The sequence below is a fragment of the Lissotriton helveticus genome, chromosome 6 (genome assembly GCF_964261635.1).
Source record: "Lissotriton helveticus chromosome 6, aLisHel1.1, whole genome shotgun sequence".
In the NCBI taxonomy this organism is placed as follows: Eukaryota; Metazoa; Chordata; class Amphibia; order Caudata; family Salamandridae; genus Lissotriton; species Lissotriton helveticus.
In genome coordinates, this window is record NC_136067.1 from 1,841,458,054 (window position 1) to 1,841,479,799 (window position 21,746).

The 21,746-nt window shown below is 45.0% G+C and overlaps 1 protein-coding gene across 7 annotated transcripts in view; it reads right to left on the minus strand.

The window, feature by feature from the left end:
- Positions 1-21,746, minus strand: part of ANGEL2 (angel homolog 2) — a 427,641-nt gene that overhangs the window by 145,226 nt on the left and 260,669 nt on the right. For all 7 annotated transcript variants that reach the window (XM_078649760.1, XM_078649759.1, XM_078649764.1 and 4 more), the window contains one exon: positions 8,663-8,783. In XM_078649760.1, the coding sequence (XP_078505886.1) occupies positions 8,663-8,783 (121 nt within the window). The remainder of the gene's footprint in view (positions 1-8,662; positions 8,784-21,746) is intronic.

The following is a 21,746-nucleotide window of genomic DNA, read 5'->3' on the forward strand; positions in this document are numbered from 1 at the left end:
GTGAATGTCCTTTACTGTGTAATGCACTAAATAGCCTTTTCTGACTACATTGCCACCCTCTCTGTTGCACGTGTACTATTTAGCCTGCCGTTGCACTCTCTCTCTCTCTCTCTCTCTCTCTCTCTCTCTCTCTCTCTCTCTCTCTCCTTCTATTTTTTTTGCACTCCCACTCTTCCGAGCGATTAGCCCCGAAATTGGCAGACTGCCACCCCTAGCGCACCACCTAATTGGCTTCAAATACCGTCAGTATTTGCACAAAAACTTGTCTTTAATACAATCACCCTGAGACCGTGTCATTACCTCTCCTTTTCCGCTAGAAGTCAATGAACCGAGGTTGGACCGTAAGGGAAAGGACAGGTAAGACGACAGAGGTTCCCTAATCTGGCCCGTAATAAGGGAACTACATGTCAACGGCTCCTATGGTATAAAACAAGGACCTCAGAATACGCGACCCTCCCCGCCCCGAATTGTCGCAATACCCAAACAGGAAAAATGAGCACCCCTGTTACATCCCCTGTATCAGCCGCTCCAAACTGGAGTTATGAAACTACCCCTCATTCCCGGTTGGGAGGAATGGGTCGATTTACGCCCTTACCACAAGTTAATATGTCCCTAGTTGTCTCCCATAAAACCCCTGTCTTTTCTGATTAAGTATTCAGGCCGTAGGAAGCTACGTAGGAACCAGAATGATGTTTTACAAGGTTAAAAGACTAGACCAAAGTGAAGAAGTCGTTGAAATGAACCCTGTTTAGTTGAAAAACAGGACGCATTGATAAAAAGAACTGTTTAGCCTATGTTCGTCCCACAGCAAAATATCTGTTTAGTACCATGTCGATAGCACACAGTACCCTTGGTAAATATAAAGCCCTAGAGAACGGCATAACTTTGTCAAGCCCGTCTTACGAAGGTGGGTCTCCATCAGATAAACTGTCGAAACTGTAATAAATAATTATGAAGGAAAGCCATAACACCTCCAACAGGCCCGTCATCGGTCATTTATATGTTAGTTGTGAACCCTAATATAACGGACGTTTTCATTTCTATCTGAAGCTGGGAGAGAAATAGACTTTTGTGATTTCCTTCCTCTACAAATTCTCTAAAGACTGTCTTTTCAAACTCGTTTAAGGGTACAGCTGTCAGGAGAGAGAAGGACCGGATGTGGGAGCACGAGGCCTGACTGCAGACTATGGAACACCTACGACATGGGCCAAGGCGAGACCGCGACAGAACAGAGCTACAGGACGAGGCACTACCTCCAGCAAAGTGAGAAGAAAGGGCTAAACTGATGCCCCCGCTCTATGTTCGAATGTGTGCCGAAAGGTCCCCGCTCTCCAGACTCGGTCATGAGCCCGCCCATCTGAAGTCTCTCGTTCCCCTAGTTTGTTCCTAATTTGGCCTTGCTCCATCCCTCTTTTTCTCCGACCTACCCTATGGACTGTTTTGTACGCTCTTCTTCCATCTGAACTTTCTGACAATCACCTCAAAGGACACAGGGCGAAAAGGACCTTTCCGACCAGAAACGCGAGGAAAGGGTCGTGCCCTGCAACGCAGAACTTAGAATAGAGCTGGACTTGTAGCTCCACCGCCGGTGCTCCACAGCGCCAACGAAAGACAACAAAGAATAATGAGAACTCGTTAACTTCGAACATTTGACATCCTCAATCACCGTTTCTGCTATGCCTCATTTCTCTCCCAGCCGCCATTGTATTGATCATGCTCCAATCCGAATCTGATATATGTAATAACCTACCAGCTCACGTTATGAAATGTACTTGCTGCTCTCGCTACAGAACCGTTTTTTGTATTACATTTTTATGACTTTCCTGCTAAAACAAATTGATCAAAGTTTATCAAATAGGTCCACCTCCTAAAAACTAGAAATGTTAAAATGTATTGTTTACAACTCTTTTCATCTAGGGTTCCTACCGTTTTCTTTCTCATGCCCACCACAATAGAACCGAGTAGAAAATGAACCAGCAAGATGTCTTGAATATGTTAAAGGGAGGACTGTTGAAAATTAGTACGGTTTGGTGAACATTATCTGCGCCATCTTGCCTCTTCCCCTGATGCCACACTTTTGTCGTGCGCACCCGCCATTTTAAGATGCCTTGACCAGAGCGAACCCTTTTTGCATGCCGCTGGCCCCTGATATAGCCCTTCGCCCTCACTAAGCCTGCACGCTGACCAACCCCCTGCTTGCACCTGCCTTGAATCATAAACCCCTCTTCGGCGCTGCTCTGCCCCAGGCCCTCATCCTGTTCCCAGCGCGACACCTCCCTTCTTCCCTTTCACGATCCCCGGCCCTTAGATGCAAACCCCCTTTTTTCCCCGTGTGCCCGTTTGTCTTCCCCGTTCCCAGGCCGACACCCAGCACTGCCGATACCATTCTTTGCCCCTCCCCGTACAATAGAAAGCTTCCCCCACCAAAGGATCCCCGGGTTGATCAAAGCCCCCACTCCATGAGATCCGATCAAACCCCCCACATTCCGTGAATCGGCGGAATATCCAGCTGCGCGATACTCATCACCTGTTGTGACTAGGGTGGGGACTTCAACTGTAAATGTGTGTGGGAACGGGCCCAAAGGGGAGTTCCGGGAATGTCTTTTCCATACATCAAAGCTTTAACATGAATATGTAATCTGCAATAAAGTCATAAAACAGTGTATAAGAGGCCAGGCCTCAGAAATGTAGCTAGAGCACCTCAGAACGATACCTTCTGCCCGTTTTGTTGTGTTCTCCTCCGGAGAGAATAAAAAAACCTTGTTTCCTGCCTTCCAGTCTCCAGCGCCTGCCTCTTCATTGATTAAATAACTAGAGGGTCACAGAGGCAATACCGCCGGGCAAATACCGATTGTCCCCGACCCGTCCCAGGTTTAACAACTGTGATCAGGGGACAGGCATTGTCTTTGGTGGGGTGTGCCAAGAAATGTAAGAATGAGGCAATTGTTCAGCTCGAGACTGAAATCACAGACCTGGAGACTGCATTGGAGCGGGAGGTGTCTCGAGAAGCATTACATGTCCTCCGCCTTAAACAATTAGAATATAAAACTTTGGTTACTGATGCGGCAAAGACGATGAGTAGGGAACAGCAGGGACGGCTCTATGATGTGGGTGATAAAGCAGGAAAATTGATTGCCTGGCTGGACAGAAGGGAGAGAGCGAATGGAGTAGTTCCGGTGATTGAGACATGCAGTGGTGTGAGTGCAACTGATCCTGTTGAAATTGTTGAATGCTTTGCTGATTATTTTCGAGAGGTCTATACCTCGCTGTCCGACAGGCCCGAGGAGGATTCGCAGTTGTTGCTTCGGGATATAGCACTTCCATGTTTGTCGGAATCGGATCGTGACTGTTTGGATGCCACGCCCTCGGTGGATGAGGTGGCTCTCGCGCTACGCTCCCTTCGTTCCAGCAAGGCTCTGGGTCCCAATGGCCTTCCTGTGGAACTGTATAAGTTACGCCCTGATACTTTAGCTCTCTATCTCCGTGATATGTTTTTTGGCTGCGCGAGATGGTGGCTCCCTCCCTAGAGATCAGAGTCTTGCGACCATTGTGGTGATCCATAAGGAGGGTAAACCACGAGATCGCTGCTCGTCTTATAGACCCATTTCGCTCTTAAATGCGGAGCCCAAGATCCTCGCCAAACTGCTTGCTAATCGTCTGATTACGGTTGTTAGCGACCTGATTCATCCGGATCAATCGGGTTTTATCCCGCACCGTAACACGGCATTAAATTTACGACGTCTGCATGGTGTTCTCGCGAGGGCCCCGACGCTGCGTGAACCGGCCATCTTGGCGTCCTTGGACGCCACGATGGCCTTTGATACAATCGAGTGGTCTTCTCTCTGGGCGGTACTCGCCAAGTTTGGATTCGGCGCGGGTTTTATTGGTTGGGTCAAACCCCTGTATGAAACAGCACTGGCACAGGTGGTGGTTAATGGTCGCGTCTCCGTGCCTTTTACTCTTGGGAGGGGTTGTCCGTTGTCCCCGCTCCTCTGTGCTTTGGCGTTGGAGCCTCTTGGCTACGGTGGAATTTGAGGATCGCATTTCCTTATACGCGGATGATATTTTATTGTACCTTACATCTCCCCACAAATTGCTCAACGTATTGTTTGACGTACTTAACTCCTTTGGGAAGAACTCGGGTCTTATCATTAATTGGTCGAAATCCTACGTTTATGTACTTGCGGGTGATGTCCCTCGTTTGCCACGGGGCTGTCCCATCCAGTTGTCGCAGTCCGGCTTTAAGTACTTGGGTGTGTTTATCTCGATGGATCCCGTGGTTCGCTATGAACGTAATTTGCTCCCCCCGCTCCAACGGTTACGCTCCGATGTAGCGCGTTGGCGTAAATTACCGTTATCTCCCCTAGGGCGTGCGGCCCTTTTTAAGATGATGTCCTTACCGCGGTTCCTATATGCCCTCCAGAATAGTTTTGATGTCATCCCGTCAAAATATTTTCGGGAAGTAGAATCGTTGCAGAGGCAACTGATATGGGACGGACGTTCACGCATAGCTCTTCCGAAATTGACACTTCCCTGGTATGATGGCGGTATAGCGCTCCCGGATATTCGCAGGTATTATTGGGCTTCCCACCTTGCTGCCATCAACCACGGGATGTATGGCCCGGCGTTGAATCCAGCATTTGAAATGGATAAGTGGCTGCTCCCGGGTGGTGATTACTACAGGGCACTTTATTCGGGATCCTCCCGTTCACAACTCACGGGACCTACCGCTATAGCCGTGCGGGTATGGCATAGCGCAACGACGGCTATGGGCTGGAGTGATAAATTAACTGGTGCGACACCGCTCTATGCCTCTGCGAAGCTGGGTGGCCTATGGAGGACGAAGGGATTTGATAAGTGGGACATGATCGGTATTGGAAAAGTGCGTGATCTCTGGGTTAAAGGAAGGGTTAAGGCCTTCTCGGATCTGCAAACAGAGTATAAGCTGAGTGACAGGGAAAGATTTCGTTATATCCAGGTACGTCATGCTCTGAACTCTGTGTTGCCAGTGGGTAGTGATATTCCGGATTCCTCCCCCCTCGAAGATCGTATACTAGATGGTTATGTGCCAGATAGTACTATCTCACTGTTCTATAAGAAAATGATTAATGACCGATCGAGTCTGCTCGATCGCCTCCGTGAGGCCTGGATTGCTGATGGTATTGAACTGGATGACGAGGACTGGCAGTCCGCGATCTCCTCTCCCAAGGAGGTGGCCATTCCGGCCCGCCTCCGTCTGGTCCAACTCAAGATCCTCCACAGAATCTATGTCACCGGTCCTCGTCTGATTCATATGGGCTACTCCACGGATGGCATGTGTCGGCGTGGGTGTGGTCTTCTTGGCACCTATCTCCATATCATATGGGAATGCCCTGAGGTGGTGCGATTTTGGAAACGTATACATGACATTATGGATGAAGTTACGGGTGTTGTGATGATGCCGGAAGCCCGACAATGTTTTTTGAATGTATGGGGTCCGAATGACTGACGTGTCGCAGCTTCGGTGGGTGACTCTGGCCAATATGGTTGCGAAGAGGGATATTGCTCAGTTGTGGGGATCCCCAAGGCCGCCTACAGTGACTGCTTGGAAAGAGAGTCTGGACTGGTGCATGTTTCGAGAGAAAACAGTGTATATTGCAAGAGGCAGGCCCAAAAAATGGGGGAAGATTTGGAACCCTTGGAACTCATACCGTGAAGATATTTGTATGCCCCCGCTCACCGCTATTCCGAGTCCTTCCCAGTCGCCCTGACCTACATTCCTTCTAGCTGTGGTATATTGTGCTGTTCATATGCAATTCTGCCTCTGCCTCCCTCCCCTCATCTGTATTCAAAGACTCTTTTCTCCTGCTATTAAGTATCTCCCGTCCTCCTTGAGCGCGGACCTAATGGCTGTAGTATTACTGTAATGCCTTGCTTGTTTGTTTGATGTTTTGTTTCTTTGTGTTTCAAATAATACAAAGTTAAAAAAAAAAAAAAGAGTCAGCAACCTCAACTGACAACAAATTATTTTTTTTTTAAATTAGATACAAGTCCCACTGTACATCTCAAATTGTGTAGGAGAAAATATATATGGAGCCCCTTATAAAATCTGAGGACAATTGGGGACAAAAAAGACTGGTCAAGAAGACAAAGGGCTGCAATGTAGCCTTTGACAGCGTCCACTTCAGAGTACTGCTGGGAAACAGGATAAAATGCAAAAAAACTGATGGATGTGTCTTCAGCAGGTCGACATCTTCTGTACACCATCGGACAAATCAATTCCAACTTCTTGAATAGACATATTTTGTGGAGAGGCGATGAGCTGAAACTTGCCTGTCACCTTCGGCAACAAGTGAAAGGAGCTCAATCTTCAGGGATGAAGGTGCAGGCTCTGGAGGTTGCAGTGTAGCATCCGTACCACCAACTGGGAGTGGTGATCAGACTTTAGACGCAGATGAAGTGGCGATAATGGGAGAGGACGTCTGCATAACACAATCCTTGACCAGAGTTGGGTGATTCGAATGGCTTGGGGCCATACCTCGACCCGTTTCCTCATTACCCGAGGTATTAAGGGTATGGAGGGGGGGGAAATTTAGTGATGCAGAAAATCCAACATCAACTAAAACGCATCTCCTATGGAAACTGAAGGACAAAGAACTGTGGAAAGTGCACATTCCTATAAGTTGCAAAGATGTTTACCTGAGGTGTGCCCCACAGGAAAACAGATATTTAACCACCTCTGAATGGTAATACTACTTGTGGTTTGGCAAGATGATAGCAACTCAAGCTGTCATTTGTTGTTCAGAGTGCCTACCAGAAGGTTGGCAACCAACCAAATTTCCCTGCACCCAGGTGCAAAGCTGCAGAGCTTCTTAGCAGAGGCATGATGCTTACATATTACATCAAAGTTGTTTTGCCAGCCAGGAACTGAATAGATCGGCTGAGAAGAGTGGGCAGGAATGCCTCCAGGGCCAAGCGACGTGCCAACAGCACGAGCAGGTTGATGTGCAAAACCTGCTCCTCTGGAGAGCAGAGGCCTGCGATCGCCAGTTACTCCAATTGCACACCCCATTCAATGGTGGATATATCCTTCACTACTATTGCCACTACTACTGGAGGACAGAAGGCCATCCCCTAGTCCAGATTCTCACAAACCACCAGACAAAGTCATCTGCAGTGTCTAGAGTGATTCTGATGGTATCCAATAAACCACACCCATGCTGGAACCACTGCTGATTAAGGCACCACTGGAGAGCCATAATTTGCAAGTGTCTGCCTTTGACCACTCAAAAGTAGAAAGCCAACAGACTTGGAAGGTGAAGAACCGTCATGACTGGAACTTGAGTCCCCTCCAGCAACATTAGAATCTTATCCTGAACCCTAAGAATGAGCAGGGAAGACTCTCAAAGATGGGGTGTTTACTGGTGCCTCTATGAACAGGAGGCATCATGAGGGCACTAGGTAAGATTTGGGCAGGTTGATGAAAAATACCAAGTCGTGGTGTTACCTGTAGATGATGAGACACCAGTTGGGGCAAGCCCTCTTTGAGCATTCAATCATTGAGGCCCAGGAACATAGTAATCCTCAACCTGCACAGATGTGCTGCAACTAACAAGATCACCTTCTTGAAGTTTCAAGGTACTGATGTCAGTCCAGACTACGAAGTAGTAATGGGTAGAACCCACTACGATTTACATGTACCTCTAGTAAACACACTGTTTGGTATGAGAAAATGTGAATACTACAAGACTAAGGACTCAAGCCAGTGTCCCACTCCCATCACAACAAGTACCTGAATGAGGGACACGATCTTGGGCCTTTACCTATACAGGTAAACGTTCAAGGCGCAAGAGCCTAAAATCTAGGATTTGATGCAGACGGGCATCTGCCTTGGGAAACAGGAAATACTGGAAGTAGAGTCACTGCCCACATTTCTGCTCTGAAACCAAATCCTCCACTCCATTCTGCAACAGGACTGCTACCTCCTGCAGCAGGATCCAAAGGTGATCCTCCAACACATGGGAATCAGGGCAGAGGGGCAATGTGAATAGGTGCTTGTAGGAATGGAAAGGCATACCCTCTTTCTAAAATCTGCAAGACCCACTGGTCTGATGTTATACATACCAGGCCTGCAGAAAGAAAGACACTCCAGCGAACTGTTGCATGTGTTCCAGTAAGGGGGAAACTAAACAGCTTTCCAGGTGATGCAGGGAAAGACAGGGAGGAGGAGGGGTGCTGGACCGGTCTGCCTTTTTCTTTGCCTCAACCCAAGTACAGCTGCAAAAGCGGATTAAACTACTGCACAGGCTGGTAACGCCATTTCGGGTGAATATTCTTTCTAACTGCAGATTACTCATCTTGTGAAAATCTTCAGGTGCCAGATCGAATCCGGAGATTTTCTACAATTACCTAGGTGGTTTTCTGCTTCTACAGGTCTACCTGGTCTGGTCGGAGCCGAAAATAGCCACCACCCCTGCACAGCCGACATCAGTTTCTTTCTTGGCTGTCCACTCCAATATCTTGTGTTATTAAGTTTATGGTTTTACATATTCTAAAACTAGATTTGGAGTGAAAAATTGACGTTACTCTCTGAATGCTTAAACAGTCTACCAATTATATTTATTGTACTACCTTTTCTTTCACTCCCATAATTTTACATAATACCTATTAAAAGTCATCTCACCTGGACTTTCACTTTTCTGTAGTTGCTCATATACACAGCTGTCTGAGATGCCCAAACTTTCAGGCCAAATCGGCACTGATAAAGTTCTCTGTCCTCTTGGGGAATTTTCTTGTCCAGATACCTAAAAACAAAAGCATATTTTTATTTGAACATAAGTATTTTTGATCAACAAATCCAAATACCCCTTAACTGAAGGAGAGCACAAAAAGATTGAAAAAAGCAGTAACACAATATGAAGTAATTTTGAAACACACTACGTTTCAACTGCGTTGTTCCAATAAAGCAAATTCAATGTCAATACCTTCAGCAATTCCATACAGTGCAAACAATGCAATAAAACAAAGTGGACATTTAAAGCCGGAGGACATACTGCATGAAACCATTTATAATGATCTCAAATAGGAAAACGCTATTTACACAGGTACATGATGCTGACCCGAACCACACAGATGACTCGTAGGCAAGCAAGAAAATAATCTTAGAGTAATAATAGGATTTCTGATCTGTATTATTTACTATTGACCCTGGGACAAGGCATGCTGTTACAAGAAGCGAAGGAAAAATCAGTAGACTACTACAATGTCCAAATTAGGACCTATCCATTTCAAAGTAGCAAGCACTGGGGCAAGATTAGAATGGGGAAAACGCATCTTTGCAGATAATAACCATAACCTGTAACTTATTAAAAACAATATAAGTGAGGAAAACATGTGAATACATTTTGGAAAAGATAATAGAAGTAACCACAGAGAAATCAAACATGAATCATGTCAGCTAAGTGAACAGTCATATTTTAGGGGTAAACTACTATAGTTAGCGAGAAATAAATGGAGAGCGGGTGCTACAAGCCTTCACAAAGGGCTACCAATTGAACATGTTACTTACCTTCAGTAGTACTTTTTCTGGTGTATACAATAAACAGACTCCTCACCTGTATAATATTTCCCAGCACCAGACTAGATCAAGATTTTCATACAATAGCTCCCGAGCACTGCCAGATGGTGCTACATATCTCTGCGGCAACCTCGCACCACCCTGTAAATTGATTGATGCTGCTTATAGGCACCCCTCCATGTTAATGTCAGTGTTTGCATTGTTCTATTTCCACACCCTGAGACATGGATCAGCAGGGACAAACTGCAGGTGACAGTGGGCTGAATTCTGGCGGAGTACCTTTTTTTTCTAATGGAAATATTCAATTAACAGAAAGGTAAGTCAGGAGGGCATGAATCTGTGGTTAGAAAAAGTATCCACCAGAAACACTGTAGTGGCAAGTAACTTGTTTTTCTGGTGGATGCTTTTAATTACAAATGCCACACCAATAGAACAGACATCCAAGTCATACATTCCAACAGGTAGAAAATATGAGTAGTGGATTTAAACAAAAACATCCTGCAGGACCAAGCATGCAAAATAGCCCGCTCTGAGGATCAGACAGTACAGCTTGGTGAATGTATGCACTGATGCCCATGTTGCAGTCTGGCAGATGCCTAATATAGGAACACGTCCTCACTAAAGCTGTTGTGCGGCCTTAGCCTTGGTGGAATGAGACGATATGCTTTCAGGGTTTCCTTCTTGAGCAGAGAGATACATTTATGCACAGGACGATCCAACTTGACAGAGTCCTCTTCTGCCTCCCATTTTAAGCACCAGCAAAACCTACAGACAAGTTGATTATTGGCACAACAAGCTCTCGTGTGTTCAAATTAAAAACTGAGGACTTTCTTTGGGTTATGACAATGAGGGGATGAGACAACGAAAAAAACAGACAGACGAGTGATAGATTATGCTGCATGAAAGGGCGATACCACTTTAGGTAGAGAGATACCCTGGGTAATCAGCAGCAACTTGTTTGGAAAGAAACAGGTGCACAAAGGCTGAAATGACAGTTCTTGCAGCTCAAAAATACGACATGCAGAGGTTAGAGCAATGAGGAAAACTGTATTAATAGTCAACAGCTACAAGAAAATATGTGCATTTCCTCAAATAGCATGCAGATGATGAAAGTGAGAAACAAATTAAGGTCCTACTGAGATATTATGTGTTTCAAGGGGAGATGTGTGTGGCATTTCATTAAAATAGGGGATTTGAAAAAACAAAAAGCAAAAAGGACCGACATGTAACCATTAAATATGCCCACTGTACAGCCTTGCTGGGCCAAATATAAAAACTGAAAATTATTCCCAAGGAGTATCAAGATTACGGGCCATATACCAGATCACAAACGTTTCCCAGCATCCTGAATAGCGAGACTTGGTATAACAATTTTTGCCTGCAAGTATTACTTCCACTATCTCCGACAGCAAATCAAAACAGCATATCAAGGCAGCCATTCAATCTCCATGCATGGAGGTGTAGGTTGTGGAGATTCTGGTGCAGGACCCTCCCCTGTCACTTGCGAAGGGGTAGACGCAATCAGATAGCAAATCTCAGACTCAAATATCAAATAAATATCACTATTCTAGCCCAATTCGGGGGCAATCAAAATGACTTGGGTACAGTTTGTCCTGACTTTCTTCAGAATGCAAGGCAAAAGAAGTAATCGCAGGAAAGCATCGCCCAGTGGAAATTCCAGTGCACAGTAATCCTGACAGTGCACTTTCAGAAGTGGTGAAAAGTTCCAACCAAAGCACACCCACCCACCCCAAAGGTTAAAGGTGTATTGAGCCAGCTGGAGACTCCCCTTGTGGGCTGGTAGCTGACGTATACTCAATTTGTCTGCTCTGGCGTTCAGGTATCATGCCAGGTAATTGGTCACCAGGAAGATTCCCTGCTGGCTCGTCATCTCCAAACGTACAGAGTTCCCAGACACGGGACCAAGGACCCCAACATGATCTGCCGGCCTCAATACCATATTGGGGTTGAGTTGTCTATGAGAACCTGCACCATCCTTACTTTGCTAGTCAGTAGGAATGCTTTGAGCATCAGGCAGATGGCCCAAAGCTCCAACATATTGATGTAGACTCAGCAATCCGTTTGAGGCCATATATCTCCGATTTCCTCATCCTCCATGTGACCCCCACATACGACACATCAGGCTCATATACTGAATGTGCTGGACTTGCTGTGGTGGTGGAAAGGTCTTGAATGTCACAGTGTCCAGAATAGTCCCTATAATGGCAATCCTTTGCAGAGGCATCATTTGGGACTTCGGTTCACTGATGGAAGGCCCCAGAAAGGCCAGAAGGACGACCAACATCCATAGGTGGTCCTCAACTTAACTGATGACTTGAGCAGCCAGTCAGAGGAACAGAAATATATGTATCCCTGCAACTCCAAATATGGGCTGTGACCACCGTCATCCCTTTAGTGAACCCCTTGAGGGGCCGCAATGAGGTCAAACTTTACAATTTTACACGGGAAGTGTTCGGACGCCACTATGAAACGCATGTAGTATCCTGCAAGACGCAGGACACCATCCAGGGTCCTGGGTCTAGAGAGGAAAGAAGCAAAGCCAGAGTGAGCATTTTAAAATTCTCCTTCAAGAAGGCATTCAAAGGCCTATGATCTAGAAATGGTACCTGCATGCCTCTTGGGCATGGGGAAGTAGCAAGAATAACACCCCTCACCTCTCTCTCTCCTTCTGGCACTCTTTTAATGGCAGCCTTGGCCAGAAAGTGGACTTCCTGAAGCAAAACTGTGGCATGGTCAGGCGGTGTGATACGTACATGGCAGCGAATAGAGCACAGGGAAAAAATAAAATGTAGAGTGTGGTCCCTTAGAAGGATTCGCAATACCCTTTGACCCAACATGATTGACCTATCAAGAAGGAAACATCTAATCCTCATCCCCTACAGTCTGGTTGATATTCTGGATGGGCATATTAGAGTGGTTTGGTGGCAGCTGCAGCAGAGGAGGAGGAAGAGGATTGCTGTACCTGTGGTTGTGTGAGGTCTCTGGAACGGCAAAACCTCTGGCTTGGTTGCTGTAGGGCTGGGAATGTTGTTGCTACCTCTATACCAGACCTCTTGAGTAACCCCTGAATTTCTGCCATTGGTGGTGAAATTGGCTGTAATATGGCCCTCCTTTAATCTCAATAATGAAGTTGGCCTTGTCCCCGGAAAGTCCAGAGCCATCAAAGGGCATGTCCATCAAGGGAGCATAGAAAACTCACCAAACATCCAATTGCATCCATCCAAGAGTGGGGCCTAAGCACTAAGTTGATGCCAATGGTGTGACACACAGGAGATAGTATCAAAGCCAGCATACAGCATGTACTTTGCCTAATAGTTTAGGCAAAATTAACTTTGCGGTCCTCTAACACAGCTGGTAAGGTTTCATTTACCAAGTCCCACAAAGCATGGGTGTACCTTCCCAGCAGAAAGATTGCAATTAGTGAATGTAAAGTTAGGTTGGTTGAAGAATACATTTTTTTTCTGACTGCTTAATGCATATAGATTTCTCTGTGACTGGGCTGGTAGGAAAGGCACAGGAATTCACTTTACTGGTTGAAATCTGCACCTCTAGACTATCCGGCATCGTGTTGAGGAATGTTGGGTCACCAGGGATTGGTCTGTGTAGTCTGGAGACAGGCCAGCTCACTGGTGGAGCTAAGCATGGTTTCATCCAGGTGGTCATAGGAGTGCCTGAGAATGCCTTGTTAAAGGGCAACAGGGCCTCACTGGAGGTCAACCCTGTTTGGAAGGTTTCCATCAGTAAATCTGATTTAGTTTCAACAGTAGGCTGAGAAAATCTACTTCTCTACACACCACAACCACCATGGAAGACAAGTGGAGAGTCAAGCTCAATGTCTGCAGGTTGAAATAAAGCCCTTCATCAGTATAGTGAGGAGTGAGAAATTTGCCTTGTTCTCGCCATTGTGGATAACCTGTTGTAAGTCTTGGATTAGAGATAAGGGGTTGGAGGAGCACTCCTATTTATACTTGCTTTCTCAAAATATTTAAACGCAAACTGATTACTTTGTGGTGCTACAGCAATACACTTGCTGTCAGTCCAAGTGTCTAATCAAAATAAGTACTATTACAAGTATGGTAACTTGTGAGGACTGTTCACTGGGTTGTAGTCAAACCCTTAAATTTAGCACAAATGTTTCCTTCTAAAACAATACTCAACACTGACAATCAGTAACTCTTGGATTGCCATCTAAATTGGACCCCAACAGGGCTTCTAGTCTCTGGTAATACTGATGGCATTGAAAAGACTGGTAATCCGGCTCAACCATGGTTGGTTGTCCCTTAGTGATTTCTTAGTGTGACATAGGTCTGATTTGAGGTAAAGTCACGCTGGGTCGGCACTGGTATGGTAGGTTGGGCCTACACTGTCAAGAGGGGATGCCATGGATGCGGTAACTGGTCCCATGAAGATGGTTGGGGCTGGGGAAGGGTCCATAGCAGAGGTGTGACTGGAGGCCCATGAAGCTCCAAGAAAGGGCTTGTGAAGGAGCTGGTAGTATCTTGAAAATCTGCAATGTTTCCTCCTTGAATGCCTCTGCTGCGGGAGTCGACAAGTGCCAGGGCACACCAGAATCAACAGCAGCATACGGTTGGAGTCTGTAGATTTTGCAGGCGAAGAGCCTCTGGAGTGCTGCTGAACTTCTTCTCGCGAACTGCGAAGGCTGAGTGGTGGGAGTCGAATCCCATTTGGCCTTCTTGCGCTCGGTATGTGCTCTGAAATGTGACTTTCCCAGGGACTTTGAACATGACAGAGGGTGGCTCCTACATGCACTTCCACTGTGTCATTCCTGGGGCGATACAAGGTCACCATGCAGCTATGTGGCATGACCTGACAGTAATAGAGAGCTATTGCTTAAAAATCTCTGATCCATGGTCATATATCGAATGATTTTTCCCTGGCGACGGGGCACGCGCCAGGGTTGCCCACTGTCGCAGTTACTTTTCGCACTGGTCCTTGAACCCTTGGCAGAGTGGATACGATGGGAGCCAATAATACGAGGCCTCAAAGGGACGGACAATTGGGAAGACCGTGTGTCCCTCTATGCCGACGATATACTGCTATATTTGTCCAAACCAAGACACTCTATAATGACCCTCCTGGACGTGTGTACAGCCTATGGTGTGGCTTCAGGATATACCATTAATTGGTCAAAATCAATAGTTTACGTGCTTCATGGCCCTCCGCCACTCCTTCCTGATAGCCGCCCGCTTACAATAGCGGGAAGTACGTTTAAATACTTAGGGATCTACGCCACCGCTGACTCCAGAGAATTATTTAATAAAAACCTGCCGCCCCCACTGGAGCGTCTTAGGAGGGATGTGCGTCACTGGGAGACACTGCCACTAACGTTACTAAGAAAGGCAGCACTTTTTAAAATGATGGCCTTACCCTGCTTCTTATATGTCCTAGAGAATACACCATACCAAGTAATGCCCACTTACTTTAAAGCCATCGCGGCGCAGGTCTCCAGCCTCGTATGGGGTAATAAGCCACAGCGCATCGCTCAGGCCAAACTGGTGAGAGGGTGGTACGACGGAGGAATAGTGCTACCTGCTGTGCAGCTCTATTACTGGGCAGCACAGCTCAAGGTGATTAATCAACGGCTCTATGTCCCGCAATCCGACCCGGCATATAAGGCAGATAGAACACAACTTGGCACGAGAGGTATGCTCTCTCCCCTATATGATAAGAAATTGGCTTTGGCAATGTTTGGCCCACTGCGACATACTCTGATGTTATGGCACACTGCACAGACAAAACTGGGATGGCGGGGGGTACTGACACAACTTACACCACTATGGGACAACAAAAAACCAGGAAGACTTCGAAACAGCAAGGGCTTCGATCAATGGGATGACATAGGAAAATCAACAGTGGGGGATTTGTGGCAAGGAGGGGGAATGGTGCAGTTCGAGCGTCTTCAGCATCTATATGAAATGGCACCCTCCGAAATGTTTAGATATACACAAATTAGACATGCCCTGATGACTGAGATACCACCTGGCTCTGATGTCCCAGAGGCGTCCCCTATGGAGGATAGGTTACTGACTGATTACATGCAGTAGAAGGCTACCTCTTTTACCTATCGTAAATTAGTAAACAACTTGCCAGATCCTACAGGCCCCCTGAAACTTAAGTGGTCACAGGACATAGGGGAGATGGATGACTCGGAATGGCAGGAAGCATTGGCTTCCCCGAGGGACGTGGGAATACCCTCGCGCCTTAGACTTGTACAACTCCGAATCTTGCACTGATCCTATTATACCAGACTTGTATTACACAAGATGAGAAGAATAAACCACCCCTTTTGTCTACAGGGCTGCTGAGAAGAGGGAACCTTTTTTCATACTATATGGGAATGTCCCAGAATAGCAGCGTACTGGACACAAGTGTTACGTACTATGTCACAAGCGCAGGGGGTGTCGCTCACACCAGAACCACGCAGATGTCTACTAAATATATGGGAGCCAAATGATCTCACACGCCAAGGGCAGAACTGGGTCACATTCGGAATAATGATAGCTAAGAGGAATATAGCACAAAGGTGGGGAGGGGTGGCGGTGCCTTCTCTAACAGCGTGGAGCAGAGACATGGATGAGGCTATGATAACTGAAAGGGCAGTGTTTGGTAATAGAGGATGCCCCAGAAAATGGACTAAAATCTGGGGGACATGGAATGAATACAGGGGAGGTATTTGTGACCCACCAGCAGATAATGAAAGTGATGACTCAGGGCTGGATGAGGAGTGAGGGGTGGTGGATGGTGGGACAGGGCTTGACAACAACTGTGAACAAATGGCAGAAGAATGTATATGTGCTACGTGCAGAACTGTGTATTGCTGAAATGTGGTGTCGTATGGATTTGTTATGTATAAGACTGGCTCAAGTTAAGATTTTTTTTAAATCTCTGATCCAATCTGGAGCCCGGAATTGCTCTACAAGTTAGAAGCATGCTTTGCAATTAGAGGTAACCATCAGAATTAGATTATCCAATCCAAAAGTGTTATAATCATCACAATTTCCGAAAAGAGTGAAAGTGCAGCCTAACATGCCAAGACAATGCTGAGGTGCATGTATGAAGGGACTGGGGTGGGAGACAGAAACTTTAAAAAAGGAAAGTTAGTGTTGTGAGTGTTCCTTGACCTTTCAACTTAGAGTAGGGATCTCCAAAGTTGGTCCTGTAGGGTTGGATCCTTGCCAGCTTTATAGCATATCCTAATTTAGATAAATGTAGTTATCTTAAAATCTGGCATGGATCTGGCACTCCAGGACAGAGACCCTGCCTTAGAGAACTGTGCTCAAGTCCGAATATCCAATGATTTACTGACAGTGTAAAAAAAGAACTTCCAAGATGGTGTGAATGCAAATCTTGTGAAGTGTGGTTTAAGTTCTTCTTTTAAAGAGGAGGGAAGAGGATTTCTTATGAGACAATTAAATGTTTTAATGGGAAAAGAACAGAAGTGTTGTGCATAGTGCAAGGTGCTCTTGAATAATACTCACTCTCGAAAGTTTAAAGAATAACAAAATAAATAACTTCTGAAACGGTGTGACTGGGCAGAGGCATCCTCCAGAAGGGATAGTGGGAGTCATACTCAATACACAAGACAAAAAAGCACAGGAAAATAAATAATAATGATTACAACATCAGAGCTATGAATGTATGACGTTACAACGCATACATTTACAATGCATGCCATTACAACACAGTTTTTACATCGCAACATCCTTTACAACGCATTCTTTTACATTGCATGCCATTACATCGCATTTTCAGAAACTACCTTTACAACGCATTCCATTACATCGCATTATACCTTCACAATGCATACCATTACAATGCATACCATTACATCGCATTAAAGGTAAGTGTTGGATAGTATAGGGATAATAATTACTAGTCTAACTCCTATGAGTGCAACAGAACGGTAAGTGTTGGATAGTGTAGGGGTATAAATTACTATTCTAACTCCAGTGAGTGCAACAGTAGGGTAAGTTTTGGATAGTGTAAGGGTACTATGCGTTGTAATGGTATGCATTGTAATGACTTGCGATGTAATGCCTGCGTTGTAGTGACATGCAATGTAATGGCTAAGTTGTAATGACATACTATGTAAAGGACATGCGATGTAATGACTGCGTTGTAAAGGTTGTTTCCCCAAAGTTATAGACTAAGTAGAGTCAATGTTGAAACATTCAGGTAAAGAGCTAGACCAGCCGAGTCAGGTGATCCTGAAGTGTTGTTTTATGTAAAAAAAATACTTATCAACACGTACAGGAAAAGGTAGAAAACCTTGATAAGCACATTACTTACTTACAGTAACATACTCAAACAATGGGTCGAATAGACCCATTTCTATGCTAAATGTCAACCTCAAGATTCTGAGTCATATTCTGGCCCGCCGTCTGCTTCCATGTTTGTCCCAGCTGATCCACGAGGTTCAGTCCAGCTTTATTCCTCACAGGAACACCCAATGTAATTTGCGCCGGCTGGGCGCATGTTTTACACTGACCAGAACTGCAAGGCCTTCTGTTTGCACTTGACTTTTTGGATATCGAGCAGGCTCATGACTCAGTATTTTGGGGCTATCAATGGCAAGTGCTGGCACGAATGGGGCTGGGTCCCTGGTTTATTAGATGGGTTCAAATACTTTACACCAACCCAGTGGCGAGGGTACAAATCAGATGATACGTCTCGATGGGGATCCTTTTAAAGAGGGGCACACAACAGGGAAGCCTCCTGTCCCGTTGCTTTTCGTCATGGCAATGGAACCTCTGGCTTGGAGACTTCGCTATGCTCTTAAGGGTGGGCGTATCATTGTGGCGCCGTCAGAACACAGTTTCATTGCATGCGATGATTCTATGATTTATTTACAGCAACCCATGGTCCCGATTCTCCTAGCAGTGATGTCAGAGTTCAGTGAAATGTCAGGATTGAAACTAAACATTACTAAGTCAATACTGTTGCTGCTGGGTTTGCTGGGAGACTGCCCTCTGACTAACTTGGCTAAAGTCGACATCCCCTAGACAGTGGAGGGTGTGAAATATCTGGACATTTATCTCACCCCTGATCAATCCTAGTTCTATGATAGTAAGATGGGTAGAGTGCTGGACAATCTACGGCCTACTATTAAGACCTGGGGCTCGTTGCACATCTCCCTGATGGCCGTGAGCGCCCTTATGAAAATTGTGGTGCTGTCATGGCGTCTATATACAAAGCAAAACTCCTTCTGTGAAATAGTGAGGAGGGTCCTTGCAAAGCTCAATAAATTACTACTGGGGCTTCTGTGACAGGGCACACGATATAGAGTGGGGTTGTCTGCTCTGAGTCGTGACTGGGGACAAGGGAGGGGTAGAGGTTTCCCGATTTAGTGCTCTGTTATTTTTCAGCTCAATTGCAACACACAGTACAATCACTTCTGGCAGGCAGTCATGGGGTCCATCAACTAGGATTAATCAACGTAAACAACTTCCCCCACTAGATATTTTTACATTTGGTAATATATCCAGACAAATTTATAAGCCCTTCACTTTTAATTTTCAATCATTTATTATCAGAAAATATAATATTCTTTTTTGTTTTTAATTTGTTTTTATCAAAGTTTGTTCTAAAAAACATATTTATAAATTGTACATATGGTGAACAATAAACAGCATTTTACCTAAATAGAAGAGCCCTAAACATATACTGAAAGACCATACAAAGGCTGTATGTACCCGTCTCCAAAATAACAAAAAACTGTATATGACGCATAACTCTTAGGAGGTGTGGACCGATTTCAGGCTCTGAGAGTTGTATCTGTGGAGACAAGTTGGAGGGTGGAGGAGCGGGTAGGTGGGGGATGCACCACCTTGATTGGTTGTTGAGGTGGGCCTATAATCAGGCTGCAATAAGCGGTGTACTAAATATATTTATTAATGTCACCTATGTACATACAGCAAAGGCAGAGCCTGGTTTCTGTTGATAGTAAATTGCACTTGAAAATGCAAATAATGAAATACAACAACAAAGAAACAATATGTAGCCTGCTGGTGTCTGCTGGTTCTAGCAACATACATGAGCACTCTGAGGAATATCACTAAGCACTATCTAACGGTTTAGTTAAAAGAACATCCTTGGTACCACTCCCACAGAAAGCTAAATGCTGTAGGTCTACACTGCACTCATCAAATCTGGTAATATTGTGGGAGAGTCTTTATTGGCCTCAACTTGGGAAACTTATCTTTCACTTTAGGATACAGCAGCAGAACAAAATGTGGCAAATGAATAATCGCTTTGAAATGTACTTCAGGCACCACCTTTGGAGGGGTAATAGTCTCACTTGGTCTCTGAAAGGACTGTACATGACAAATACATCAACAAGGCCATTAACTAGCTCACCATTACAGCTGAAGTTACAGTCAACAGCAGAACACTTAATGGTAAGGTACTACACATTAGAACTATGTATGGACTAAAAAGGTGGAACCATCAATGTAAACAATACCAAGCTGAGTTCCCTCCGAGTAACAATGTGAGAATGACGAGGGCAGGAGTTGCAGGCAGGAGGCAAAAGTCTCGTTTAACAAACTTACAAAGTTGAGAACTGGGGGCTTCAGACAGAGAAAAATCATCATGCTTCCTCCAACTAATGGCAAGCCACATACAAATCCCAAACAGCTAGCAAATGGAAAGATTTAACAAAGGTAAAGAGCACCTTCAGTTCAACAGAATGAAATTGTGACCAGACAGACATCTTTGGTCAACAAAACATCAATTACCTCTTTTTACTGAGAGGTCTTGTATTCTTCCTTTTTACGACAATCCTAACATCGTGTGACAAGAGAATGTTCATGCTCCAACAGACTTTACATGCCTGAGTTACCTCTCCCTACTAGAATTCTGTACACCCATGCACCTGATCCTCTTTGGAAGTCTAGATCCAACAGTAACTTTGTTGTGAGGACAACCTAAACCATACAAATGTATTCAATAATCAGTATAGGCATAAACCAGACTGAATTTCCAAAGGAATGGGATCACATGTCCCACAACGTTCCTACGTTACTGGCTTAAAGCAAAGCAGCAGTCATTTTATTGTGGTGATTTACAAGGATATCCACCTAATGATCTCCGCCAGCCTAAAACCCAGTTACCAATGACAAGTAAGAAGCTTGTACAGCACATTTCTGAATTGCAACTGGGTAAGACCAGCAGTGAGAGATTAATCTCATGGTGCTTAGTACCCACAGTTTAAAATGGAGGGGATAATCTGTTTTTGACCACAGGCAGTTCACAATCACACGAAAGACAGCTTTCACCATTTGAGCCGGAATTTCTGGAAAAGCCAATTCCCAGCCTCTTAACTGTCATGCTGCATTCACTACACAAAAACCTGGCAATCATTCTGCTTTACTAAAAAAAGATCTGTTAGTCGCCCCGGATTCAGTGACCACAGTCCTTAAATGCACTTTCTAGCAAACTGAACCTCAGCTACAACTTCGATACTATAAGAATGCAAGAAGACAACCTAAACCTAAAAAAAACAAGGTGTTTGATCACACATCCCTTATGAACAAAGGGATAAAGTGCTCTCAGAAAAGTGCCCAACACTGCTGCAAAAAGAAGCAAAACAAAACGGAGGCTTGAGTTTTGATTTTGGGAGGTTACGGGACAAATCCCAACATTGTAGCAGTTCCATGATCATTTGAAGTGCTAATTACATCCCTTCTTTGAAGGAATTGTTCAGGAGCCCATCATACACGCATGGGAATAACGGCGCTCAAATCTACTACATAGGAACAGCCATCTACACCTTCATGAACAACTAAGGTGAAGACGGGAAGCGACTGTTAGAACAGCAAAACAATAATACCTGCCTTCAACGTGAAAACACTGATACTGTATCTGTTCCTTAATCTGCTGAATATCAAAATATATGTTGCACCACTGAAATTCAAAACAATGTTTTCGCTTTAGCACGGAGTCTTGCCATAAAGGTTTAGCAAATGTATGGGATAACAATCCAAAGCAGTCTCATTATTAGAATTAAAAAAATGTTGATTGCACACAGGCCACCATCTACAGCTGTACTATTCTTTTTAAACAAACAATCACACTTAAAGTCACTCAACTAAAGTTAGGTATTCTAGCACGTAATACATTTGCTACCCAGAATATTCTAGGGTACTAT